The following is a 27,658-nucleotide window of genomic DNA, read 5'->3' as shown; positions in this document are numbered from 1 at the left end:
CGGACCGGCAAACTACTAGGACTAAAATTTAAAAATCCCGTTTACGCCCCATCTCCGCGAGCTCGGTCCCCACAAACCATCTGATCCCATCTGCACTAGCCGCAATTATGATTTTATATTGAACATATTTTATTAAAGTATAAAAAGAAACAATATTCTGAACAATTGTGATTTTATAAATACAAATATACAGAGCACGGACCAACAAAACCTCTGTCTCCCCTCCCCTTCACATATATCCCCTCTACTATCAAGAAAACTGAACAAGCCAAGTTATTATAGAATGCTACATAGAAATATCATGCTAACAAAATACTGCAGTCCCCAGTTATGTCTCTAGCAGGATATATAATTCAAATCTGATATATTCTAATGACAAAATAGAAATAAAATTATTTTTTTCTACCTTTTGTTGTCTCTGGTTTCTGCTTTCATCTTCTTTTCACTCTTTTCCTTCCAGCATCTGTCCGTTCCATCCAATGTCTGCCCTCTCCCCATTCCATATGTATCTGACTTCTTTCTATGCCCCTCTTCCTTGTCCATCCTCCTCTCTCCTTTTTACATCATTCATTCCAACTTCACTGCCGTCTTCATTTTTATCTCTCCTACACCAGATCTAGCATCTTTATCCCTCTCTCATTTCTCTGCTGACCCCCTTTCCAGCATCAATATCTCTCTACTTTCTCATTCCTCTCTCTCCCCTTTCTCTCATCTGATCTCTCCATTCCACCCTGACCCCCTTCCCCTCCTGTAATCTCCCTGCCAGCTGTTTCCTTCCTTTTTTCTTTCTCCCTACCCTCCTTCCTTTTTTTCCTTCTCCCTTCCCTCCTCCCTCTATCCATTAACTCTCTTCCCATCCCTTTCCCTCCTCCCCTCCCAGCAGCATCTCTCCTTCTTCTCCCTTCCCTCCTCCCTCTATCCAACAGTAACCCTCTTCCCATCCCTTTCCCTCCTCCCCTCCCAGCAGCATCTCTCCTTCTTCTCCCTTCCCTCCTCCCTCTATCCAACATTAACTCTCTTCCCATACCTTTCCCTCCTCCCCTCCCAGCAGCATCTCTCCTAACTCCCTTCACGTCCAGTAACAGCTCTCCCTTTTCCAGACCTTCCCAGCCTCCTACAGTGGCTTCCTCCCCTTCCAGCAGCTCTCGGTACTTGCCTGCAGGAAGTTGCCGGTAAATCACTTCCCTGGCAAATTGGAGAGCTGGTGGGAGGGGAGACAGCCACTGTAAAGGCTCCCCAGGATCTTGTTCGCACACGCTGACCATCTCCCTCCACCTGCACCTGAATCTGCAGCTCTCTCCGGTCTAATCGCAACTTTCCTGCGGCCCTCTTCAGCAACTCGGCAGGGGTGGCGATCAAGACACGCTGCCGACGTCGGGCCCTTCACTCTCTGAGTCCTGCCTATTTTGTTTCAACTTCCTGTTTCCGAACAGGCGAGACTCAGAGAGGGAAGGCCCCGACGTTGGCAGCCTGTCTTGATCGCCTGAGGCTGGGAGGAACATTAGTCGGGGGGAACCGCAGTCGGCAGGAAATTTAACTGCCGACTTGATCTTGCTGGCCCTGCGCGGACCGGCAGAAATTTTCTGCGGACCGACACCGGTCCGCGGACCGGCGGTTGAAGAACTGTGGTTTAGATTGTGAGGGTTTGTCATTGTTTTCCAGTTATAGTTTGTTGTTTTTCGCTTCTTCTGCCTAGTCTCCTCTTCTACTTTATTGCTGCTGAATTGCTAAGATTGTTTTATTTTCCCACTGCTATCATGCTTTTGCTGGCGATGACCTCCTGAACTCACCTGCTTCCATTTTCCACCCCTGCTTCCATTTTCCATAATCCAACAAAGATATCAGTAAGAGATTGCTTTATTTACCACAGAGTTTAGTAATTGCTAGGAAAGGTAGATCATAATACAGAATGCAAGAGTGGCCCCCTATATTCAGATGTTCTCCATCATACAGAGGTCAAAGCACAGATTTTTATAGTTATAGTGACATCTGACCTGGGACTTTTAATGGGATATTCACTGCAGGAACCCTTAAGAGTGCCCCTCTGCTGTCGAGAAATATATGAGCCTTGTGACTCTGTAAGACAAGCTGGAGAGTACTGGGGGGGTGGGGGAGGAGAGGTTTCCTTCACATCTTTCGGTGGTGGGAGGGGGGGGGGTCAATGACCACTGGGGGAGAAAGGAGGGCTCATGCCTTAATTCCTCTAGTGCTTATCTGGTCAGTTTGGGCACCTTTTTTATCCTTATTGTTTTAAAACAAGTCTAGCCCCAAACATCTAAATGGTGCCCCAGACATGTTAAAAATTTGATTATTCCTGCAGAACGTCCACATTCTAAGCCTGCTCAAAATACACCTCTTAATATACCCCCTTAAGATTTAGATGCACTGGAGAGAAAGTGACCAGAAAGAAGTCTAGAAAGTCTGTTTAGAGAATGCCCACTTGGATGTTTTGACTAGTAAAACATCCAAGTGCTGGTTTATGCTGTCTTTTGGATCTCTATCTTTTTTTTTTTAATGAGCTCCATTATTTGCAGGTACCTGTCCCTAGTAGGCTCACAATCTAAGCTTTGTCCTGAGGCAGTGTAAGGTTACCGTATATGCTTGAATATAAGCCGATCCGAATATAAGTCAAGATTCCCATTTTCCCCCTAAAAAGGAGGAAAAATGGTTGATTCAAATATAAGACGGGGGCTTAATATTCAAGTGCCATGCCCTGCCAGGATCTGCACCCAGTGTCCTCTCCCTCACGCCCTCCCCTGCCAGGCTCTTCACTCAGCTCCCCCCTTCCCTGCTAGGTTTTGCACCCAGCCCCCTTCCCTCCCTGCAAGACTCTGCACCCAGCCCCCTTCCCTCCCTGCCCTGCACCCAGCCCCCTTCCCTACCAGGCTCTGCACTGCACCCTGTCCCCCCTCCCTGCCAGGCTCTGCATTGCACCCTGTCCTCCCTCCCTGCCAGGCTCTGCACTGCACCCTGTCCCCCCTCCCTGCCAGGCTCTGCACTGCACCCTGTCCCCCCTCCCTGCCAGGCTCTGCACTGCACCCTGTCCCCCCTCCCTGCCAGGCTCTGCACTGCACCCTGTCCCCCCTCCCTGCCAGGCTCTGCACTGCACCCTGTCCCCCCTCCCTGCCAGGCTCTGCACTACACCCTGTCCTCCCTCCCTGCTAGGCTCTGCACCCTGTCCCACCTCCTCTTCCACCTCTGGTGGTCTAGTGGTAGGCCAGGACGGGAGAGATCCCTCTCGTCTCCCAGCCCGGCCAATACAAATAATTTTTTTACACCCCCCCCCCCCCTTTTTCTGTTTTCCCTGGTGGTCCAGTGGTGTATGGACAGGACCATGCTCTTCCCCTTCCGGGCTCGCCAATCGTGATGCACAGGCACACAGGAGCGAGCTTCTTGCGCTCCCATGTGCCACTGCGCCAGTACCTTAATGGTTGCTGCCAGGTCCTGCAAGTCTTAAGAGAACTGGCGGCAGCCATTCAGCTAGCAGTGCAGGGCTGCACAGCTCAAGAAGCTCGCTCCTGCATGCCTGTGCGCCGCGAACCCCAATTGGCAAGCCCTGAGCCCGGAAGGGGAGGACAGCAGTCCGCTGCACTACCAGGGAGAACAGAAAAGGTACACGAGGGGGAGGGGGGTAAAAAAAAAATTAAGGGTCTCTTTTATAAAGCGGTGGTAGCGAGTCCCAGTAGGACAAATGTGATGCAGCTCATGGGCATTGAATGGGCTGCATCACATTTGAAACATGGGAATTGCTACCGCAACTTTGTAAAAGGAGCCCTAAGAAAACACAAAATGCAGTTAGTCCATGCAAGGTTAAATTTAAAATAAGAGGGAAAAAATAATTTTTCTCCCCAGATTAACTCTTTAACAGTTGCCTATAAAACAGATTTGTCACTATTTTCTTAGAAGCACAGTAATTCAACTTTCAATTTAACATTCCACATAGAGAATGACACGGTGACAAAAACCATCTTCATGCCATTCTTTAAGGAAAGAGGGAAGAATCAGAGTATAATTGGGCACAACCACTGACCCGCAAGCTTTACTTTGAAGAATGCTGGTGTAGAAGGACCGAGGGAAAATGACATGGGATTATTTCCTGCGGTTATCCGCGGGGACGGGAACGGTGATGAATTTTGTCACCGTGTCATTCTCTAATTCCACACTAACAGTTCTTATCCCTGGATCAAACAGTATATGTTGTCTGCAAACCTGATCAATTCCCTCATCACTTCCCCTTTCCAGATGATTTCTATATGAAATTCCCCCATGGGGGTGGGTTTCTGACATAGCTTGAACATAAGAAATCTGTGGGTATAGCTGGTTTTAAAAACAGCATTTATCTATTTGCATTGAAACTACTGTAATAGGAACAGTTGTGACTGCCATCTGTTGGGGATACAAGAGAATTGCACATCCAGTTCAGTTATATAACAGATGGGGGTCGGTTAACACGTTATGCAAACCAGGTACTGAGGACTGAACACGCAGACATTTGGGAGGATTTATACCTTTTAAGAGATTATTTCTTGAATGGAAATAAAGCTTATGGGCCCAAATTAGGGTTACCAGATGTCTGGATTTCCACGGACACGTCATCTTTTTGAGGACCCGGGCGGATTTTCAATTTAACCTTTGTCTGGGGAAACAGGACATCTAGTAACCCTACAGCAGCTCAACCTATCCAGAGTCCTGTTGCCTTCCCCAACCACCCTCCCCCCTCCACCACACCTATCCAGAATCCTGTTGCCTCTCCAGCCACCCTGCCACACACATATTCAGAGTCCCCCTCCCTGGGATCCTGTGCTTGCTTTGTAACCGGCCATTGTCAGCAACAGTGCACTAAACACACTGCCTTCGGTGAGCCAGAAGCTTTATCTCTACAGTGAAAAAGCTTCTGGGTTGCCGAAGGCAATGCATTTAGTTCACAAACGTTGGCCAAAGGGTTACAGCAGAATTGGGTGAGCAAACACAGGATTGGGGGGGAAGGGAGGGTTAGAAAGATGCTGGACCACAGGGATGGGGAGGAAAGGGAAGATGCCCTAGCCCAGGGGAAGGGAAGGGGCAGATAGATACCAGACCATAGGAGAGGAAGGGAAGGAGAGATGCCAGACCATTGGATGGGTAAGAGGGTGGGCGAGAAGAAAAAAGAGCTGTCAGACCAGGGAAAGGAAGGAGTGATGGGAAGATAAAGATACCAGACCACAAAGGGAAGAGAAAGGAAAGGAAGTATGGAGAGAGATGCCAAGCTATGGAAAGAAGAGGATAAAGATCCCAGATTATAAGAGGGAAAAATAGGGAAGACAAACCAAAGGAGAGGGAGGAGATGGTACATAGGGATGGGAAAGAGAGGAAGGATGTGGTGCACAGGGATGTGAGAGGTAGGGAAAGAGAAGAGGAAGGAGATGATACATAGGGGATGGGAGGAGTGGGGAAGGGAAAAAATGGAAGAAATGCTGTTTATAGATAGAGGGGAATAGGGGAGAAGATGGTACATATGGATAGATGGGAATGGGAGACATGGAAAAGTAGATAGATTTCATAGTTTCATGATTTATTAAAATTTGATTAAATGCTTAAAATGCTTAACATAGAATTCAAAGTTGAATGTTAATGCCAAAGATGGATATAGAACAGAACAAACCCTACTCCCTGTTAGTATACTGGGCTATTTTCAAAAAGCACTGTAAGGCTGTTTCAAATAAACATTCTTAAATATTTCAATGTGCTCATAAGTTCTTCAGCAGGGCCCCACAACAGTGATATGATGTCGCTGACACAATGCTTAGATTTTAATCACATCACATTTCAGTGGAGCATATGCTTCCACTGCATAATAATAATATGGCTCTACTTATCTGAAGAGGTGTTCCTCGACTTCAACACAGTAACTTTGGAGTTTCTTCAGACTTCGTTTGAAGTTCAATGGGCCTTCACAATTCCATCCATACTTCCTGCGGTGATCATCGATGGATTTTCGGCCTTAAGAACATAAGAAATGCCTCTACTGGGTCAGACCATGAGGTCCATCGTGCCCAGCAGTCCGCTCACGCGGCGGCCCAACAGGTCCAGGACCTGTGCAGTAATCCTCTATCTATACCCCTCTATTCCCTTTTCCAGCAGAAAGTTGTCCAATTCCCTCTTGAACCCCAGTACCGTACTCTGCCCTATCACGCCCTCTGGAAGCGCAAGCCAGGCATGTGAGCTCCTCCCTCTGCAGTCCATTGGAGAGATCAATCTACCTGCTTTTAAATATCAGCAACAGTGGGAAATCAACTGCTTTTACACCTCAGCAGCAGCGGAACTATCCACAACTACCAAGAGCACACAGACCCGATCCAGCCAAGAGTGTGAGCTCCACCTCCCTCTGCAGTCCACTAGGAAGATCAACTGTTTTTTACACCTAAGCAGCAACAGGACCAGCCACCACTACCGAGAGCCCTTTGCCCTGATCCAGCCAAACAAGTAAGCTCTTCCCCCAGCATTCCGTTGGAAAAATCAATATGCTTGCTTTTAAATATTATCAGAAGTAGGAGATCAACTGCTTTTAACACCTAAGCAGCCTATAATAGGAGCCCTTGCCCCGATCCAACCAGGCATGTGAGCTCCTCCCCCTATATCCCGTTTAAGAGATCAATCTACCTGCTTTAAATATCAGCAGCAGTAGAAAAACAACTGCTTTTACATACAAGCAGCAGCGAGACCTACCACAACCACCAAGAGCCCACAGACCCGATCCTACCAAGAGTGTGAACTCTTCCCCCCATGCAATCCGCTAAGAAGATCGACTGTCGGCTCCGGGCGGCTTTCCCGCAGAGGAGAGAATCCTGCATTCACCGTGGGCCTCATCTGGGGCAGCCTCCTTGGAGCGGCTGGGGCACGGGCAGTGTGTCTGGGAGGGAATGCATGGATGGGAGAACATCGCAGGGGAGGAGACATAGGCATCCTGGGACTGTCTGCCAAGTCTCTTCCCTGAAGAAGCCCTTTCTGGAAACGTCAATCGCTCCTCCTAAACTTACTTGCTCCACTTCATCACTGACGCTGAAACCGTTGATTGAAGACAAAGTTTTATTTTATTTTTCTTTCCAGCTTATGATTTATCTTTAATCTTACCTATTGTTTTGCCTTTTGTCTTTGTTTTGTTCTATTTCTATCATTTAAATTTCTCCAGAATTCTACTGTTCAACGGCTCCCCCTTCTGCTTCTATTCCTTTCTCTCCTCTCTTCTACCTTCCAAAGTAATTAGATCAATGCTGTCTTGTTAAAATGTTTATTTTATTTTTATTTTTCCTCTAACTCTACTTTTCACTTCTCTATTACCCTCCAGATACTTTAGTTAGATTGTGAGCCTTCGGGACAGTAAGGGAATTTTTCAAGTACCTTTCTTATTTCTAATCTTAATGTATATTTTCTGTAAACCGCTTAGAACCTAACGGATGTAGCGGTATATAAGAAATAAATTACATTACATTCCAGGTGTCCACCACACGCTGGGTAAAGAAGAACTTCCTAGCATTCGTTCTGAATCTGTCCCCTTTCAACTTTTCCGAATGCCCTCTTGTTCTTTTATTTTTTGAAAGTGTGAAGAATCTGTCCCTCTCTACTCTCTCTATGCCCTTCATGATCTTGTAAGTCTCTATCATATCTCCTCTAAGTCTTCTCTTCTCCAGGGAAAAAAGTCCCAGCTTTTCCAATCTCTCAGCGTATGAAAGGTTTTCCATCCCTTTTATCAGACGTGTCGCTCTCCTCTGAACCCTCTCGAGTATCGCCATATCCTTCTTAAGGTACGGCGACCAATATTGGATGCAGTACTCCAGATGCGGACGCACCATTGCTCGATACAATGGCAAGATAACTTCTTTCGTTCTGGTTGTAATACCCTTTTTGATGATGCCTAGCATTCTATTTGCCTTCTTAGCAGCCGCTGCACACTGTGCCTTGTTGCTACTCTTAATGTCAAAGTTTTTCTTCTTATGTTTCTTTCTTTTGACATATAGGTCTGGAGTCGGACTTCCAGCAACTGGGACTTGCCAGTACTGGTAGACATTGATACCTCCATCTACTTGCATCAGTGGCATATTAACATCGACTCCAGTTGATGTATGCCTTTCTCTACTGATGTTTATTCCATACCTTCATCGGCGGCATATTAGCATTGAGTCTATTTGATGCATGCCTTCTGTACCGATCTTTCAACCATGTCGACGCAGATGTATCACAGTGAAGTTAATACTTCTATCTATGTGCATCGGTGGCATATTAACATCGGCTCTGGTTGATGCAAGCCTTTCTGTACCAATGTTTCAACCACGTCGATGTAGGTGTATCGCAGTGACGTCGATACTTCCATCTACGTGCATCGGTGACATATTAGCATGGATTCCAGTTGATGCATGCCTTTCTGTACCAATGTTTTTTCCATACTCTCATTGGTGGCATATTAGCATCGAGTCTATTTGATGCATGCCTTTCGGTACCAATGATTTAACCACATCGACGCAGATGCATCGCAGTGGATAATGCCCTGCAAATTAAGCACTGACTCCATTTGATGCATGGTTTTCTGGGTGATACAGGTTGTCATTTCTGAAGCACATCGCCTTTTCAGGCACTCACGCTTCGATGACTTTGGCACCTTTGATACCACTTGACGTTACATGGTCATGGTGCCTCCTCTTCCTTGATGAACATCGGTGCAGGTTATTGGTTGAAGTACAGAGCCTCCTCTTTATACATCTATCTGCATCGGTACCGATCCATGCTAAACGTAGCATATTCAACGACGATACTTTCTCCAGGTTCTTCTTACATCGTATCATCAATGATTATCAAACCTGTATACGGTATTGCCTTGCATGTAGCAGTTTTTCTTCAATACTAGGGTGTCTACATTGGTGGTACCTCTCTGGGATAATTCATTCAGGATTAACTCCACATTGCTACTGATGTCTCCTTCAATGCAGATTATGTATCCTCTTGGGTGTACATCTTCATTGAGGTCTTCTACCCCTCAACACCCTGCTGCACCATTGCTACCAGCTCAGTCTCAGGTATCAGTGCAGGATATCCCTATAGCATTCATTGATACCTGCTCAGTCTTAGGTATCGGTGCGGGACATAGATTCCAGTGTCGATGACTTTATACACTGGACAGAGCATTCATAGGAGGGGTACCGAAGACATCGGTTCCATTTCAGCTTTTATTCTTCAAGTTATCATAGACGTTCATCTTCAGAGCATTGGTCAGTATCCAGAGGATATCACTCCTGATCCCAACATCGGCAATCATCTTCATTGGATCTCTGACTGCGCATCCTCTTGTTTCCCAGTTTAAGAAATGCCTTTTCAGTATCAACCCATCTCTTCCAACTGCCTCCAGTGGTTTGGGATATTAACGTTGTTCTTTACCATGGTTTTAAACAAACATAATGGGCACTGCCTGGTTTTCTGTTTTATCCTCTGACCAGGATTAACAAGTATCAATCCACATTGAAACTACTTTTCCATACTGCTTCAGGAATCCACCGGGGGTGGGGGCGGTATTAGATTCCTTACCATGTAAAAAACCAAACAAACAGTAAGCAGATAACATTTGGTAACATAATGCAGGGTAACTGAGGTGCAGTCCATGCCTACTCCCTACCCCATTTCACCCTTTGCATGCAATATATGAATTAGTACACACTAAGAAGGCCATTTACTAAAGTGCATTAAGTTTTGCACTTGGAAAACCTTAAAAGCAAAACTTAATGCATGGCTTTTTTTCAAATTCTCTTTTTCGCCTTCCTTATTGTTTTGCATCTAACTGGTGCTTATGCTGCTTCCCATTTCCTACATTTGGATCCACTTTCCAGTTTTTGGAAAAAAAAATTGTTACTACAATAGCCTTTTTCAACTGAATTTTTAAACTATGCAGCAGCATTTGGCCTTTTTTCCTCCTTTTTAAATATGTGGAATACAACAGGACTTCCAGCATGATATTTAAGATCTAAGACTGCTGTTGCAGCTGCTTTTAGTTTTACTTATTTATTTTAGTATTTATATACCACTTATAGCTTAGGTGGTATACATTCGCGTTCTCAAGCATTCTTTCTCTATCTGTCCCAGTGAGCTCATACTCTACCTGATGTACCTGCGGCAATGGGTGACTTGCCCAGAGTCACAGGGAGCAGTGTGGAATTTGAACCCACAACCTCAGGGTACTGAGGCTGTAGCTCTAACCACTGTGCCACACACTCCCCCAACCACTATCCTTATTTTATCATGGTCACCCTTTTCAAAGTTAAATGGGAATACATTACTTTTCTCCCTACTTTTATTTAGCTCACACATTTTTCAGCAGTATTGAGGCATTGAAGGGTTAAGTGACTTGCCCAAGGTCACAAGCAGTAGCCATGGGATTTGACCCAGGCTTCACTGTTCTAGGCCGCTCCTCCACTCAAATTTGATTGTCATGATTACCGTTATCAAGTGCCACCCTCCACAGCTACCTCTTGTAGTCCTTACTGGCAAGCAGGATTTGGTACATACATCTAAAACAACACCTCTTCATTTGTTCCTGGAGCAGCTGTTCCATGAAGCAGTTTATTTCATTTAAAACAAACCAACCAACTTCCCTGACATATCCTCCTCCTCATTTGTGCTAAATAAAATATCCTATTAGAGCGTTACCAAGTTTGTTAGCACTTCTAATTTCTGATTGTATTTCATAACATCCATTTATTCTGACCAAGTGGACAGTACTATCTATATCCCCACCACTATATTCTGTCCCACCACACATGCAATTTCTACCCATAAATATTTTTACTCTGACTAATGCCATTTTTTTTTTCAAACTTATTTTTGTATTACAATTGTACAATTAGAGGTAGAACACAGTGAGAAACAAAGTTTTACAAATCTCTAGGATCTATGAAGCATAGTTATTACTGGTATATCCCCCCCAAATGAGGTCATGAAACCCAAATTTGGAATCACAACCTTGGAGGGCCCTTCGTATCATCATTGGCCTGTGCCTCTGGAGGTCACGTGCTTTCTGTGGCCAAGCAAAGGGGACTGCTGCCACAGAAAGTTTGGTAAGTGCTGTTGTAAGGTACACGCATCTCCAGAACTCTAGTGGACAGGAAAGTAGGTGTCTACGTTCCTATAGATTTACCCTCAAAAGCTTTTCTTTATTCAAATAACCTGCACAATCAACAAACATATTACCCATTATTACAACTATCTTTAACAGTCTCCAACCAACTCTTCTGTGTAAAATTACAGACTTCACTGGCTAATGCTTGTTGAATTATATTGACCTCTAGAACAGTTTATGACAAAAATTCATCCAAACCATTTTAGTTGTTAAAAGACATTTATATATGTATTTTAAATAATATTTCAGTTAGGTTTTATTAAGATATTTAATGTTTATTTCTCATGCAGGCTTATTTTGCCAAAACATGGCCATGTTGGATTATGTTTAAATTGCTTGGCGTCTTGTTATAATACCTTGTCTTGCTTCTCCCACCAAGGAAAATATTAGCAGAAATTAATTCAAGTAATTTTTTTTTTTCCATTTCCCAAGCAACTTGACGGTGTCTAGTTGCACACAGGGTTCCCCTTCATTATAAGCAAATAGGTTTACACTTGTTTTAATCATCTAAGTGTAATCCAGTACACTGATTTACTGCCATTTCTATTCCATCATAAATCTAGAATCATTTTACAAATCACCACAAGTGACTTAGTCGTGTACAGTAATGAACGCAAAGCTCTCTAGCTTGAGGCTGAACAGGCAATCCGTCTGCATGCAGTTCAGTTCCCTGGGTACTCGAATACAGCAGCAGCTCCCATGCCTGTTCCGATACACATAGAGACAACACCATAGGCTCTGGAAGAAATCAAGCAAAAAAATATCAAAACGGTTATCTCAAAGGTCCTGTGGTAGATAGCAGCATAAGCTTGTCCTGTTAGCTAATGACCCTGTAAATAGCCAAACATTTTTATTTACAAAAAGGCATTAGATTGAGCACAATCTGTCCCCAAAATAGTGGCTCATTTGCAATAACTGACCAGATGACACCTGAAGAGATTAAGGCATAACCCCTCCCTCTTACTCCCCCAGTGGCCACTGATCCCCCTCCCACCACCCAAAGATGTGAACCCCCCCCCCCTGTACATTCCAGCCTGTTTTACAGCTTCAGATGGTCACACAGACTTCAGAGCAGAAAAGAGGGGCGCTCTAAGGGGTACTGCAGTGAATGTCACATTTAAATGTCACATGTAGACATGTCCCTATAATCTGCTTATATTGTATAGTGATCCCTCCAAAACCCACCCAAACCTACTGTACCTACCTAAAGATGACACCTGCAAGCAATAAGGACTATTTTGGAGTACAGGTGGGTGCAGTAAGTTCTGGGTAGATTTCGGAGAGTTCACCATATAATATAAGCAGGTTATAGTATCATGTTCCTGGGACTTGCAGTACCTCCTAGAGTGCTCTGTTCAGATGTCTGTGTGGCCAGTTTGCTAAGAATGCTGGCTGCTTGAACGTCCCAATAGCTTGTTTTTGTGCATTTTTCATTTAGACATCTTTGTATTCAAAAAGGGCCAAAAAAGATAGAAGTGCTAAGAGCCAAAGGCCCAGATTCTAGAACTGACGCCAATATCGGTGGCCACCTTAAAAGCGGCCGCCGATCGCATGTCAATCCCACTCTGGCACCGGTTTCTGAATTGCGCCGATGCAAAAGATAGGGTTTTCCGGGCCTACATTTCCAGCGCTTACCTTCATGAGAATCGTGCCTACGTAGGTGCTTTAGGCCGCCTAACACCAATTCCAACATTAGTAATACCTACTTTAATAATAATAATAATAATAACTTTATTTTTCTATACCGCCATAGTCAGGCGACTTCTAGGCGGTTTACATTATAAGAAGGCTGGACATTCAGCGAATAGCAAAAATCTTAATACAATACGGTGTCATAGATCGACTTACGATACAATATAGTGAGTCTAAATACAATAACATATAATACAGTCTAAATACAATAGTATAGAATACAGTGAGTCTAAATACAATAGCATATAAAAGTCTAAATAAAATACCGTACAAGGAGTCTTAATGCAGTACGATAGTCTGGATGGGAAACTTGCGTGTTAAATTGGAGATCTATGGGCGAAGAGTATCTGAGAGGTTTAGGACATCCATCAGATGGAGTCCTAAGGGTAGAGGAGATCAGAAAAAGAGGGGCTTCTTGAGAAAGAGAAGGGCGTTTGTTGGGGAGGGGAGTCCTAGTGAGGGAGGGGGCTGTTTTAGTCAATGAATTTTGCGAATAGGGCGGTTTTGATCGATTTGCGGAATGCACTATAAGTCGTATTGGGTTCGTTTATGTGGTTTTTCAGCCAAATTTGTTGTCTGTTCGCTTGGAACTTAAAGGTTCTGTCCAAGAAGGATTTGTATCTGCAGCCTGTAATCTTTGGGTAAGCAAAGATGTTTTTATTTCTGGTCGTTCTAGTGGGGTTGTGTAGGCTGAAGTGAGTTTGTAGGTATGATGGTGCTAGTCCCCAGGCTTGCTTGAAACAGGTGCAAGCAAATTTGAAAAGAATTCTCGCTTCTATTGGAAGCCAATGCAGCTTTTTATAGTAGGGGCTGATGTGGTCGTTTTTTCTTAGACCGAAAATTAGGCGGACGGCGGTGTTTTGTATTAATTTCAGTTTTTTTATTGTCTTTTGTGGGATGCCCAGGTAGATGATATTGCAGTAGTCGAGGAGGGATAGGGTCAGTGCTTGTACCAGGAGCCTGAATGATGTAGGGTCGAAGTATTTTTTTATGGTTCTTAGTTTCCATAGCGTGTAAAAGCATTTTTTCACTAGTGAATTTGTGTGGTCGGTCATAGTTAGGTGAGTGTCAAGAGTGATACCCAGTATTTTTATGTTTTTGGAAATTGGGTATTCGTGGTTGTTTATTTTTAGCGATGTTCTCGTAATAGTGTCATTAGGACTAGCCAGGAAGACTTTTGTTTTTTCTGCGTTTAGTTTTAGTTTGAAATTAGTGGTCCATTTATTGATTTCGGTCATTGTGGTTGAGAGGTTATCTACAATTTCTTTTGTGATGTCGTTTAAGGGTATAAGGATGGATATGTCGTCCGCGTAAATGTAGTGTATTAAATTTAGTTTTTGTAGTAGGTGACCTAGGGAGGCGATATAGATATTAAAAAGAGTGGGTGATAGGGGGGAACCTTGAGGCACGCCTGATGGGTTTTTCCATGGTTTGGAGAAGTTTCCATTGCTGATTACCTGGTAGGATCTGTTTGTCAGGAATTCTTGGAACCATTTCTTTGCCTTTCCTGTAATTCCCATTGCTTCAAGGCACCGTAGCATGATTTCGTGATCTACCAGGTCAAATGCGCTGCTAAGGTCTAATTGTAGGATCAGTGCGCTTTTGCCTTTGCTAAAGAGATCATAAAGGTGATTCAGTAAGGAGGCTAGGACAGTTTCTGTGTTGTATCCTTTTCTGAATCCTGATTGGTGTTCGCTAAGGAGGTTGAATTTGTCCAGGTAGTTGACTAGTTGGAGGTTGGCCAATCCTTCCTGTATCTTTGTGAAGAGGGGAATGCTTGCTATGGGTCTGTAATTGGATGTAAGAGCCGAGGACGCTTTCTGGTCTTTGGGGATTGGTGTGATTAGTATGTGTCCCATTTTTTTATTTAATGTTCCGTTTGCAAGAGCAGATGTTAGCCATGCAAAAAGTTCCTTTTTAAATTCTAGAGGGGCAACTGACATGATTTTAGGGGGACATGCATCGAGTAGGCAGTTGGATTTGGTGTATTTGTTAAATAGATTTAGGAACTGCTGCCAGTTTGGGTGTTCGAGGTGGTCCCATATCATATCTACTCTGGTGTCTTGGTCATGAGGTTCCAGGAATTGAAGGGCATCTGTTGTGGATGTGGGTAGAGTTACATTTAATTCAGTGATTTTATTTTGGAAGTAGTTGGCTAGGGTTTGAGCCGATGGAGTGGGCTCAGTGTCCTTTTTTAATATTTGAGTTGTGTCGGTTATAGTTTTTACTAGTTTGAATAATTCTTTGCTGTTTACTTTTGAAGTACCAATTTTTTTTGCATAATGTTTAGTGCGTTTTTCTTTGATCATGTTTTTGTATATTATCATTTTTTGTTTCCAGTTTGACTTGTCTGACTCGTTGTTTGTTTTTTGCCAGATTCTCTCTAATTTTCTTAGTTCCTGTTTGGTGGTTAGGAGTTCACAGTCAAACCATTCATTTGGTGGTCTGTTTTTCTTTTTGTATGTTTTATATGGTGCTATTTGGTCTAAGAGTTCTTTGCTGTAAGTTTCCCATTTTGTGGGGAAGTCATGAGTTTCATTGATTATGGGCTGTAACTCGTAGTGGGTCCAAAATTCGGTTTGGTTGATGATGCCTCGGCTGGTAATTTTGTTCGTGTTGGTGTTTTTGTTTTTTTGTTGTGTATTCTTTTTTAGCCAGTGTAGATTGAACTTGCCAATGTAGTGGTCTGACCAGATACATTTTTCCCAGGGTCTGGAGTGATATTGTATTATGGGGGCTATAATTTCTTTGTGGGAGAAGGTGATTAAGTCTAGTTTGTGACCTTTTTCGTGGGTTATTTCTGTGTCTGGGTTTGGAAAGTCCAGTGACTTTAGGAGGTTGGTGATTTCTGTTGTTTCTGGTTTTGTCTTTTGTTCTAGGTGAGTGTTTATGTCTCCCAGAAGTAAGTTGTATGTACCTTTTAGGTTAGATAAGGTAAGGAATTCGGCGAATTCCTCTTTTGCACTTGACCATTTTTTGGGTGGGATATAGAATAGAGTAGTGATTAATGATTCTTCTAACTGTGCGTTAGTGATTTTGCAAGTTAGTATTTCAAGGTTGTCTGAGGATTTGGAATCGGTCTTGGTGTAGTCAAAGTGATCTTTTAAGATGATCGCTAGTCCTCCTCCTTTTTTCCATTTTCTTGATAGTGGGATAATTTTGTATCCCAGAGGTAGGATTTCTTTCATGATAGTGTCGGTGTCAGAGATCATCCATGTTTCTGTCAGAAACAGGAGATCAGGTTTTGTTTGTAGTATCCAATCGTTTAATATGTGGGCTTTGTTTCTCACGGAGCGGGTGTTTAGGTAGTATCCCTTAATGTTTTCGTAATTGTTTGCTGTAGGGATTTCAGAGTGTGGTAGCTTTTTTATGTTTCTGTTGCCGAGTTTGTTCTTGCGTGATTTGCGGTGTTTGCGGGTTGTGTTTAGTACTGTGATTTGGTGAAGGACTTGTTTGGGCTGGTTGTGTAGGGGATGGAGAGGGTTGGATGGCTTAGTTAGTTCGATTGGTCTGAGCCAGGAGATGGGATAGGTGTGCATGGGTTGGGGGGGGTTGTCTTCGTTGCCCCAGCATTTAGAGCATATTAGGTATAGAATCCCTAAAAGTAATTGTTGTTTATAGCAGATTGCCATATTGTGTGGTAAGGAGTGCTGTTCGGGTTGTGAGAGGTAGGGACTATTGGCAGAGGTCGTCCGTGGGTGCTAGAGAGAGGTAGAGGTAGAGTGAGACTGGTTGTGTAAACGAGTAAGTTGAGTGTAGGGAACTGAGTTAAATTGTGAGTGCAGGTTAAGTAGGGGGACATACGGTAGAGTATGTGGGTAAAGTCAGCAGTGGTTGGTTGTGCAAACAGTATCAGGTCACACAGTAACATATATTAAGTATTCATGCATTAGTTGGACAAGTCTTGCAATAACAGGTTGTACATGCGGTTGCGGGCTATTCATGCATTAGCTGGTTGTACTTGTGGTTATGTATTATTATGTTTACTAAGCTAGCGGTTATACATGCGTTTACATAATATTACATGCAGTATTCATGCGTTTACATAATATTACATGCAGTATTCATGCATTAGCTGGTTGTACTTGCGGTTATGTATTATTATGTTTACTAAGCTAAGCTAGCGGTTATACATGCGTTTACATAATATTACATGCGTTTACATAATATTACATGCGTTTACATAATATTACATGCAGTATCAGTCTGTACGTGCTGGCTATTCTTACTGGACCGGCAATAAACCTGCAGTAAACGATTGTACGTAGTCTAAACATGCAGCTTCTAATTTTAAGGAGTACTTATCGTTCTTCTGGAGTTGTGCTTTTTGCTCCGGTGCTTCGCAAAGGTGCGTGCTAAGGTGCACGCGCCTTGGACGTGCGCCTTCGACGGCACGCCGAACGGCTGCACGCCGTTGGCGCTTCAACTTTTAAGGCGTCGGGGGGTCCTGTAGCGTCGGGAGGGGGGCGGAGCAGAGCTCCCACGCTCCTCTCCTGCTGGATCGCACGAGGCTGGCTGCTCTCCTTCCACCGAGCAGCGGCCGGATCAAAAGGCCGCGCTCCGGTGGAGCTTCAACTTTTAAGGCGTCGGGGGGTCCTGTAGCGTCGGGAGGGGGGCGGAGCAGAGCTCCCACGCTCCTCTCCTGCTGGATCGCACGAGGCTGGCTGCTCTCCTTCCACCGAGCAGCGGCCGGATCAAAAGGCCGCGCTCCGGTGGAGCTTCAACTTTTAAGGCGTCGGGGGGTCCTGTAGCGTCGGGAGGGGGGCGGAGCAGAGCTCCCACGCTCCTCTCCTGCTGGATCGCACGAGGCTGGCTGCTCTCCTTCCACCGAGCAGCGGCCGGATCAAAAGGCCGCGCTCCGGTGGAGCTTCAACTTTTAAGGCGTCGGGGGGTCCTGTAGCGTCGGGAGGGGGGCGGAGCAGAGCTCCCACGCTCCTCTCCTGCTGGATCGCACGAGGCTGGCTGCTCTCCTTCCACCGAGCAGCGGCCGGATCAAAAGGCCGCGCTCCGGTGGAGCTTCAACTTTTAAGGCGTCGGGGGGTCCTGTAGCGTCGGGAGGGGGGCGGAGCAGAGCTCCCACGCTCCTCTCCTGCTGGATCGCACGAGGCTGGCTGCTCTCCTTCCACCGAGCAGCGGCCGGATCAGGCGTTGGGCAGCCTGAAGGGCCTACGTAGGTGCTACTCCGGCACCTATTTTCTAGGCGCCAGTAAGCGCCTCAAATCTCAGTTAAAAACACCATTTGGATGGCATTTTTAATGGAGGTATAGGCGTCTACTGACACCTAGAAAATCAGCGCTGGTTCAAGAATCTGGGCCTAAGTGAATTATATTGGGTTTAGAATATATAAATCAGCAAGTATAATTCTTTCACCTCTTCCCTCTACGCTTTAGCTCATTTAATAGGGTCACAACTTGTCGTGTTCCAGTACAGCCTAGTGGATGTCCCAGTGCCACAGCGCCACCATTAGGGTTCACCTTCTCCATGGGTATCCCCAATTTCTCAACACAGTATACAGCCTAGGGGAGAAAAGATATGTTTTAGCTTTACATAATGCTCAGTAAACAGCCTTCTAAAAAAGATTAACTGTTCTACAAATCCAGGCCTTATTACAAAAAACACTACAGCAAGCATAAATTCCACATCAATATTTAAACAATGAGAAAAACTAATACTTGTTAATGGTCAGTGCAGTGGACTTTAACTCAAGGGACCCAGCTTCAAATCCAATTTCAACTCTTTTGTATACTAATGCTCGAAGTATGGGAAACGAAGAGGGAGTGGCATTATATGTTAAAGATTATATTAAAGCCACATGATTGCAGGATCTACAGGATAAGGAAGAGGCACTGTGGGTCAATCTGGAAAAAGGAAATTGAAAATGTATTTACATTGGTATGATATACAGGCCTCCTTCACAGACAGAAGAAGTGGACAAAGATTTAATATTAGATAGACATTCAAAATATAGCTGTAAAATGGGAAGTACTACTAATAGGTGATTTTAACATGCCAGATGTTAGCAAAGTTCCTTACCTGTTAACAGGTGTTCTCTGTAGACAGCAGGGTAATGCAGCCTCACTTGAAGGTGAAGTCCTCCGACAGCCTTGATGCCGGAAATCTCCCTAGCTAGGTAAGCTTTTAAAAGCTTACTGGGCATGTGCAGGAGTCCCTCCCCTCAGCCTGTCAGTTTAGTCTCTAGCAAGTAAGAAAAAATGCGAGACGAGGGGACGAAGGGTGGGCAAGTGTGGCTGCATTCCCCTGCTGTCTACAGAGAACACCTGTTACAAGTAAGCAACTTTGCTTTCTCCATAGACAAACAGAAGACATGAAGGCACACTTGAAGGCGAGTCCCAAGCTGAAAACAATGAAAAAGTGGTGGAAAAGCACAGTTACTTACCGTAACAGGTGTTATCCAGGGACAGCAGGCAGATATTCTTAACGTATGGGTGACGTCACCGACGGAGCCCCGGTACGGACCTTTTTAACTAGAAAGTTCTAGTTGGCCGCACCGCGCATGCGCGAGTGCCTTCCCGCCTGACGGAGGAGTGCGTGGTCCCCAGTTAAGATAAGCCAGCTAAGAAGCCAACCCGGGGAGGTGGGTGGGACGTAAGAATATCTGCCTGCTGTCCCTGGATAACACCTGTTACGGTAAGTAACTGTGCTTTATCCCAGGACAAGCAGGCAGCATATTCTTAACGTATGGGTGACCTCCAAGCTAACAGAGAGGGAGGAGGGATGGTTGGCCATTAGGAAAATAAATTTTGTAACACAGATTGGCCGAAGAGTCCATCCCGTCTGGAGAAGGCATCCAGACAGTAGTGAGTAGTGAACGTGTGAACTGAGGACCAAGTGGCAGCCTTGCAGATTTCCTTGATAGGTGTGGAGCGGAGGAAAGCCACAGAAGCAGCCATAGCTCTGACCCTGTGGGCCGTGACAGCACCTTCCAGTGAGAGACCGGCCCGAGCATAACAGAACGCAATGCAGGCAGCAAGCCAGTTGGAAAGCGTCCGTTTAGAGACAGGACGACCTAGACGGTTGGGATCGAAGGTCAGAAAGAGCTGAGGAGACGAGCGGTGAGCCCTGGTACGATCCAGGTAGTATGCAAGGGCACGCTTACAATCCAGCGAGTGTAACGCCTGTTCCCCAGGATGGGAATGGGGCTTAGGGAAGAAAACAGGCAATACAATGGACTGGTTGAGGTGGAAGTCCGAGACCACCTTAAACAGAAATTTAGGATGGGTACGCAGAACCACCTTGTCATGGTGAAAAACAGTGAAAGGTGGGTCGGCAACCAGTGCATGCAGCTCACTAACCCTCCTGGCAGAGGTGATGGCAATGAGGAAAAGCACCTTCCACGTAAGAAATTTGAGTGAAGTTGTGGCAAGAGGCTCAAATGGAGGTTTCATGAGGGCTGAGAGAACCACATTCAGGTCCCAGACGACTGGAGGAGGCTTCAGAGGTGGTTTGACATTGAAGAGGCCTCTCATGAACCGGGAAACCAGGGGATGAGCCGTAAGAGGTTTTCCGAGGATAGGCTCATGAAACGCAGTGATGGCACTGAGGTGGACTCTGATTGAGGTCGACTTGAGGCCAGCGTCGGAGAGAGAGAGAGCAAATAGTCCAGTACAGTTTCCACCGCCAGTGAGGTGGGATTGTGATGATGAAGGAGACACCAAGAGGAGAACCGGGTCCACTTCTGATGGTAACATTGGAGGGTGGCCGGTTTCCTGGAAGCATCCAAAATACGACAGACAGGCTGAGACAGATTCTCTGGAGAGGTCAGCACGAGAGAAACCAAGCTGTCAGGTGGAGCGAGGACAGATTGGGATGTAGTAGAGACTGATGCTGCTGTGTAAGTAGAGTAGGAAACACAGGAAGAGGAATGGGCTCCCTGGAGTTGAACTGAAGCAGGAGGGAGAACCAGTGTTGGCGAGGCCACCGAGGGGCGATGAGGATCATGGTGGCTCTGTCCCTGCGGAGTTTGAAGAGCGTCCGCAACATCAGAGTAGGGGAGGAAAGGCATAGAGGAACCGATTCGTCCAGTCAAGCAGAAATGCATCCGGGGCCAGATGATGAGGAGAGAAGAGTCTGGAACAGAACTGGGGCAGCTGATGGTTGTGAGGAGCTGCAAAGAGGTCCACCTGAGGAGTGCCCCAGAGAGCAAAGATGGAGTGGAGTGTGGGAGGATCCAGGGTCCACTTGTGAGGTTGAAGGATGCGGCTGAGATTGTCGGCCAGGGAGTTCTGTTCGCCCTGGATATAGACAGCCTTGAGGAAGAGACTGTGGGCCGTGGCCCAGGTCCAGATGCGGATGGCCTCCTGACAGAGGAGGGGAGATCCGGTGCCGCCTTGCTTGTTTATGTAGTACATGGCGACTTGGTTGTCTGTGCACAGGAGAAGAACCTGAGGGTAGAGAAGGTGCTGGAAGGCCTTGAGAGCATAGAACATGGCCCTGAGTTCGAGGAAGTTGATGTGATGTTGACGCTCCTGAGGGGTCCAGAGTCCCTGGGTGCGTAGATCTCCCAGGTGAGCGCCCCATGCATAGGGGGAGGCATCTGCGGTTATGATCATGGAGTGAGAGGGTAGATGAAAGAGTAGACCCCTGGAAAGATTGGAGGAGTTCAACCACCATTGAAGAGATTGCCGAAGAGACGATGTCACAGAGATGGGATGAGAAAGAGGATCGGTGGTCTGTGACCTTTGGTTGGCTAGAGTCCACTGAGGTGTCCTGAGGTGGAGTCGCGCCAGAGGAAGTACATGGACCGTCGAGGCCATGTGGCCCAGGAGGATCATCATCTGCCGAGCTGGAATGGAGTGATGAAGGAGCACCTGACGGCAGAGGTGGAGCAGAGTTCGATGGCGGTCGGAGGGGAGAAATGCCCTCATTAGAGTGGTGTCGAGAACTGCTCCAATGAACTGAAGTCGCTGTGTGGGAAGCAGATGCGACTTGGGGTAGTTGATCTCGAAACCCAAGAGATGGAGGAACGAGATGGTGTGATGAGTGGCTTGAAGTACAAGCGGAGACGTAAGTGCTTTCACCAGCCAATCGTCCAAGTAGGGGAACACCTGAAGGCCGCCACCACAATAAGGCACTTGGTGAACACTCTGGGCGATGATGCGAGGCCAAAGGGTAGCACTTTGTACTGATAGTGATGGTGCTGTATCTGGAACCTTAGGTAGCGACGTGAAGTCGGATGGATTGGAATGTGAGTGTAGGCCTCCTTGAGGTCTAGGGAGCATAGCCAGTCGTGGTGGGAGAGAAGAGGGTAAAGCGTGGCTAGGGAGAGCATTCTGAACTTCTCTTTGACTAGACACTTGTTGAGGTCCCTGAGATCGAGGATGGGACGAAGGTCTCCTGTTTTTTTGGGGACCAGGAAGTAGCGGGAGTAGAATCCCTGACCCCTTTGGTCCGGAGGTACCTCTTCGATGGCATTGAGGAGAAGGAGGGATTGGACCTCCCTCAGGAGGAGGGGGGTTTGGGAGGAGTGAGAAGCAGACTCTACGGGAGGATGGTCTGGTGGAAGAGTCTGGAAGTTGAGAGAGTAGCCGTGGCGAATGATGTTGAGGACCCACTGGTCCGAAGTGATGACCTCCCAACGGCTGAGGAAAAGCTGAAGACGTCCTCTGATAGGTTGAGGGAGAGGCAGCGATGGTTGGAGAATGGCTATGCTCTGGAGAAAAGAGTCAAAAGGGTTGAGACGGCTTAGATGAAGGAGGAGGTTTGGCAGGTTGAGTCTGTTGGCGAGCTTGAGTCTGATTTTGGTGGCGAGGACGGCGAGACTGTTGTTGAGGCGGATTGAGAGGTCTGGCCGAGAACCTACGCTGGTAAGAAGACTGTTGTCTGTAGGGACGAGGAGGTGGAGTTTTCTTTTTAGGTTTGATCAGAGTGTCCCACCTGGTCTCATGTGCTGAGAGTTTCTGGGTTGTTGAGTCCAGGGACTCTCCGAAGAGTTCATCGCCCAGACAAGGTGCGTTAGCCAGGCGGTCCTGGTGGTTAATGTCTAGGTCAGAGACTCTCAGCCATGCCAAACAGCGCATGGCCACCGCCATGGCAGAGGCGCGAGAGGTCAGCTCAAATGAGTCGTAGATGGAGCGAACCATAAATTTCCTGAGTTGGAGGAGGCTGGAAATTTGTTGCTGGAACAGAGGGACCTTACGTTCAGGAAGATATTTCTGTAAGGAGGAGAGCTGTTGCACCAGATGCTTCATGTAGAAGGAGAAGTGGAAGGTGTAGTTGTTGGCTCTATTGGCTAGCATGGAATTTTGGAAAAGGTGCTTACCAAATTTATCCATGGTTTTTCCCTCTCTGCCAGGAGGGGTGGAGGCATATACACTGGAACCCTGAGATTTTTTCAAAGTAGATTCCACCAGGAGGGACTCGTGGGGCAATTGAGGTTTGTCAAACCCTGGGATTGGGATAACCCGGTACAAGCTATCCAATTTACGAGGGGCTCTGGGAACAGTGAGGGGAGTCTCCCAGTTCTTATAGAAAGTTTCCCGTAAGATGGCGTGGACGGGCAACTTTAGAAATTCCTTGGGAGGTTGCTCAAAGTCTAGGGCATCGAGGAAAGCGGGTCTGTGAGAGAGATCGGGCATGCACACCGCTGGCACTTCTTAAAACCCGGTTGAGAGGGAATGAAGGGAAACACGGCCTCTGCAAAATCAAAGCCGGAGGCCTGTATGGTGACAACAGGCCCCGCCGGGGCCGGCTCAAAAAAATAAAGAAAACTCGACGAGGTTTTTTTTTTTTTTTTAAGGAAAAATAAAGTAATCCAAAGGGAAAAAAGGAAGAAATTCGGAAAAAATACGCGAGCGGGAAGGCAAACTAGTGATTTCAACGGCCGTTGAAAAACATGCGACTTCTTCGCTCCGCGGAAACAAAGAAACTGGGGACCACGCACTCCTCCGTCGGGCGGGAAGGCACTCGCGCATGCTCAGTGCGGCCAACTAGAACTTTCTAGTTAAAAAGGTCCGTACCGGGGCTCCGTCGGTGACGTCACCCATACGTTAAGAATATGCTGCCTGCTTGTCCTGGGATAAAAATAATTACAGAATTTTGAGGAGCCAGGTGAAGTAAAGCTGAACTTTCCTGCCTCAGATGTTGAAGGAGCAGGAAAAAATTGGAGACTGCTTGATTAGGATTTAAATCCTGCTGCAGAGTAGATTGAGAGGTTCTTTTAGCAGAAGGAGGATCGGTGGCATGGAATGTTGCTACTCTTTGGGTTTTGGCCAGGTACTAGTGACCTGGATTGGCCACCGTGAGAACGGGCTACTGGGCTTGATGGACCATTGGTCTGACCCAGTAAGGCTATTCTTATGCTCTTATGGGAAGGTGGAGAAACCCCCATTTGGATTTTGTCGAAGTTTTACCTAATTTAGAAGCATTTCCTGAAGTAGCAAGAGACTTCTGCTTTTGGCCAGGAGAGGACCGCGAGGTCAACACTGAGCCCGCGGGAGACTTCATTGAAGACAAGGAGGAATCGGAATCCACTTCTTTCCCTGTAGAATCCCTCATTGTAAAGACCATCACTGTTGGCAGTGAGGGAGTAATGCACTTTTCAAGTGCTGAGCCTTTTTTGTTGTGGCCTGCCGATTGTGCCGGTTTCTTCTTTTTACGTGGCATCAGTGGCAGTTGGCTTCCCTCCTCTTGCAGTGCTGAAACACAGCCCTGGGGGGAGGGAGTAAGCGAGGTCGAGGTTTGCTTTGATTTCTTTGGCGCTGCAGGGAACCACTGTCCATCGCAGCTTTTTAGTCAGCCACCAAGAAGCACCCTACCTGAAAATCGAAACTTAGTGCTCCGGAGAAGAAAACACTGTGCCGGCAAGTCCGGGGAAGTTGTTGTGCAGTAGTTTATTGTTTTTTAAATTTAAACTCTTAAGAGTTTAAAAATTAAGTTGGTAAGCTTGGCCTTCCTTTTTTTTTTTTTTTTTTTTAACATGGAAGACAAGTGATAATTACATTCTCCGTGAAGAAAATCTCAGTGAAGAGGATAGGGGAGAGCGTCGACCTGTCAGGAGCAGTTGAGAACAAAAAACTGACCGTCTGAGGAGAGGGGCTGTGAGTGTAGGGACTCCTGCACATGCCCAGAAAACTTTTAAAAGCTTACCTAGCCAGGGGAGAGCTCCAGCATCAAGGCTTGACATTGTTTAAGGGATTTCAGGTACATTTGGTGCTGGTCTTCTTTGATGAGGTCACTTCAGAATCTATTTCCAAGGAAGAGAAACTTTTTCCCTTTCACCCCCTCCTTCCTTGTGTGAGCCGGAACACGTGGTCCCCGCAAGCAAGTAATTTTATATCATTTTCATTCTATTCATTCATAGAAATTAAAGTCTAGATAATGCCAGTCACATAACAAAACATGATTTTACAAAAATAATTCCCTGCACAGTCAAGCCTGCAAGGATTACTAGATGTCTTTCAGCAGCTCCCCTCCCTCCCTCCCCCTTACCTTTGTGGCCAAGTCAAAATGATCTACCAACAATAAAATTTTACAAACACAAAGCACGCTGTACGCAGAGAAAATGTTAATTATCATTTATATTCCGCGGGTTTTCAAAGAGGTCAAGGCAGATGACTTTATGCAATGTCACCTCAGTAACAACTATACAAAAATAGACAAATATTCCCCCTCCCTTTTTACTAAACTGCGATAGCGGTTTTTAGCGCAGGGAGCTGCGCTGAATGCCCCAAGCTGCTCTCGACGCTCATAGGCTCCCTGCGCTAAAAACCGCTATTGCGTTTTAGTAAAAGGGGGCCATAGTGCAAAATATAGACAGCAGATATAAATTCTCAAAACGGACACATTTTGATCACTAAGTTGAAAATAAAATCATTTTTCCTACCTTTTTGTCTGGTGATTTTATGAGTCTCTGGTCCTTCTTTCTTCTCCTGCCCCCCCTCTTTCTTTCTCTCTCCCCCTGACTCCCCTCTTTATTTCTGGCTTTCTTTCTCTCTCCCCCGGCCCCCCTCTTTATTTCTGCCTTTCTTTCTCTCCCCCTGGCCTCCCTCTTTATTTCTCTCTCCCCCTGGCCCTCCTCTTTCTTTCTGCCTTTCTTGCTCTCCCTCTTGACCCCCTCTTTATTTCTGCCTTTCTTTCTCTCTCCCCCTGACCCCTCTTTATTTCTGCCTTTCTTTCTCTCTCCCCTGGCCCCCCTCTTTATTTTTTCCTTTCTTTCTCTCTCCCCCTAGCCCCACAAAGTCATCGTGCCAATTTCTCCACTTCCACGATTCTTTCCCTACCCTCACCCCCAAGCCTGCAGCCGATTTCTCCCTGCTCCTTCCATGATGTCCTGAACTTCATCGGGCAGCAGCAGCATTCACAATTCACTGCTGTTGCCCACTTCAGGCCTTCCTCTCTGTCGGGTCCTGTCTTCATGAAAACAGGAAGTAGGCAGGACCCGGCAGAGAACAAGGCCTGAAGTCGGCAACAGCAGCGAATTGTAAACACTGCTGCTGCCCGAAGAAGGTAATGGAGCACGAGGCAGACCGCTTCTCCCCCCTCCCAGCTGAACCCCCGCTGACCCTCCTATCTCCCCCCCTCCGTGAACCTTTCCGACCCTCCCAGCGAGAGCAGCAAACCTCCTTTGTGGCTTTCTCCTTCCTATGCCGCGTCACTGATGATGTCATTAGTGATGCGGCAGAGGGAGGAGAAAGCCGACGCTACTGGAGGGAGGTTTGCTGCTTTCGCTGGGAGGGTCGGAAAGGTTCACTTGGGGGGGGAGAGATAGGAGGGTCAGCGGGGGTTCGGCTGGGAGGGGGGAGAAGCGGTCTGCCTCGGTGCTCCAAGGCCTGGCGCCATTACCTTTTTCGCCCCCCCCCCTTGGTACGCTACTGCTCTCCAGCTCTCCTTAGTTTGCCGGTTTTCTTTTTCGGCGACCGGCACGCTTTCAAAGAGCCGCGCACGCGCGGCTGCTCAATCTTCTGCTCTGCTGCAACTTCCTGTTTCTGATTGGGTCAGAGCAGAAGATGAATACTGAGCAGCCGCGCATGCGCGGCTCTTTTGAAAGCGTTCCAGTCGCCGAAAAAGAAAGCCGGCAAACTAAGGTGAGGTGGAGAGAGGAAGCTGGTTAAACGATCGAGCCGGCGTGCGGGTGGGCGAGTGGGGGCTGCTGGGACCGCACAATCCTTTATGCCTCACTGCGGTGACAAGACCATTCACCGCTCCACGGGGCGGTGATGGCCTTGTCCCCGTCCCCGCAGAGGCTAATTTTCATTCCCCGTTTTTGGCGTGTTACCCGCGGCTAAACGCAGTAGCCGCGGGTAAACCGCCACCGTGTCATGCTCTAGTAGGAATCTCTACAAGAAGAACGGTTCCAGCAGTTGGTAATGGAACCCACGAAGATGGGGCCATACTGGACTTAGAGCTTACAAATGGGGAAAGTGTTTCTGATGTTATAGTAGGTGATCATCTGGCATCTAGTGATCACCGCATGGTGTGGTTTACTATTAAGACAGGTGTAGAGAGGGCTCATTCGAAAGTAAAGATTCCAGACTTGTAAAAAACTAACTGTTCAGATGGGGGAATACGTCAATTGTTGTCTGGATGGGAACATCTGGAACAAGTAGGAAAATAGAGGGCAAAACTGAAAGAAGCTATTTTAAGAGCAACAAACCATTTTGTAAGGAAAGTAAGTAAAAGGAAGAGGAAGAGGAAGAGAAGGCCGCTTTGGTTTGCAAAAGTAGTAATTGAGAAGGTAAGGAAAAAGAGGTTCGCTTTCATAAACTATAGAAGATCGCAGAAAGAGGAAGACAGACAAAAATATCTGGAAAAGTTAAGAGAGGCTGTTCAAGTAGCCAAGAAAACAAAGATGCAAATGGAAGAAAAAATAGC

The 27,658-nt window shown here is 46.4% G+C and overlaps 1 protein-coding gene across 1 annotated transcript in view; it reads right to left on the bottom strand.

Moving 5' to 3' along the window:
• Positions 1-11,463: 11,463 nt before the first annotated feature.
• The window catches only part of ACAA1 (acetyl-CoA acyltransferase 1), a 64,296-nt gene continuing 48,101 nt past the window's right edge, over positions 11,464-27,658 (bottom strand). The window contains exons 11-12 of the mRNA XM_033931736.1: positions 18,200-18,345; positions 11,464-11,875 (exon numbers count right to left, since the gene is read on the bottom strand). Of these exons, the coding sequence (XP_033787627.1) occupies positions 11,800-11,875; positions 18,200-18,345 (222 nt within the window). The 3' untranslated portion in view covers positions 11,464-11,799. The remainder of the gene's footprint in view (positions 11,876-18,199; positions 18,346-27,658) is intronic.

This window comes from Geotrypetes seraphini, chromosome 2, assembly GCF_902459505.1.
Source record: "Geotrypetes seraphini chromosome 2, aGeoSer1.1, whole genome shotgun sequence".
Classification (NCBI taxonomy): domain Eukaryota; kingdom Metazoa; phylum Chordata; class Amphibia; order Gymnophiona; family Dermophiidae; genus Geotrypetes; species Geotrypetes seraphini.
The sequence above is the reverse complement of the archived record's forward strand: the minus strand, read 5'-3'. Positions and strand labels throughout refer to the sequence as shown.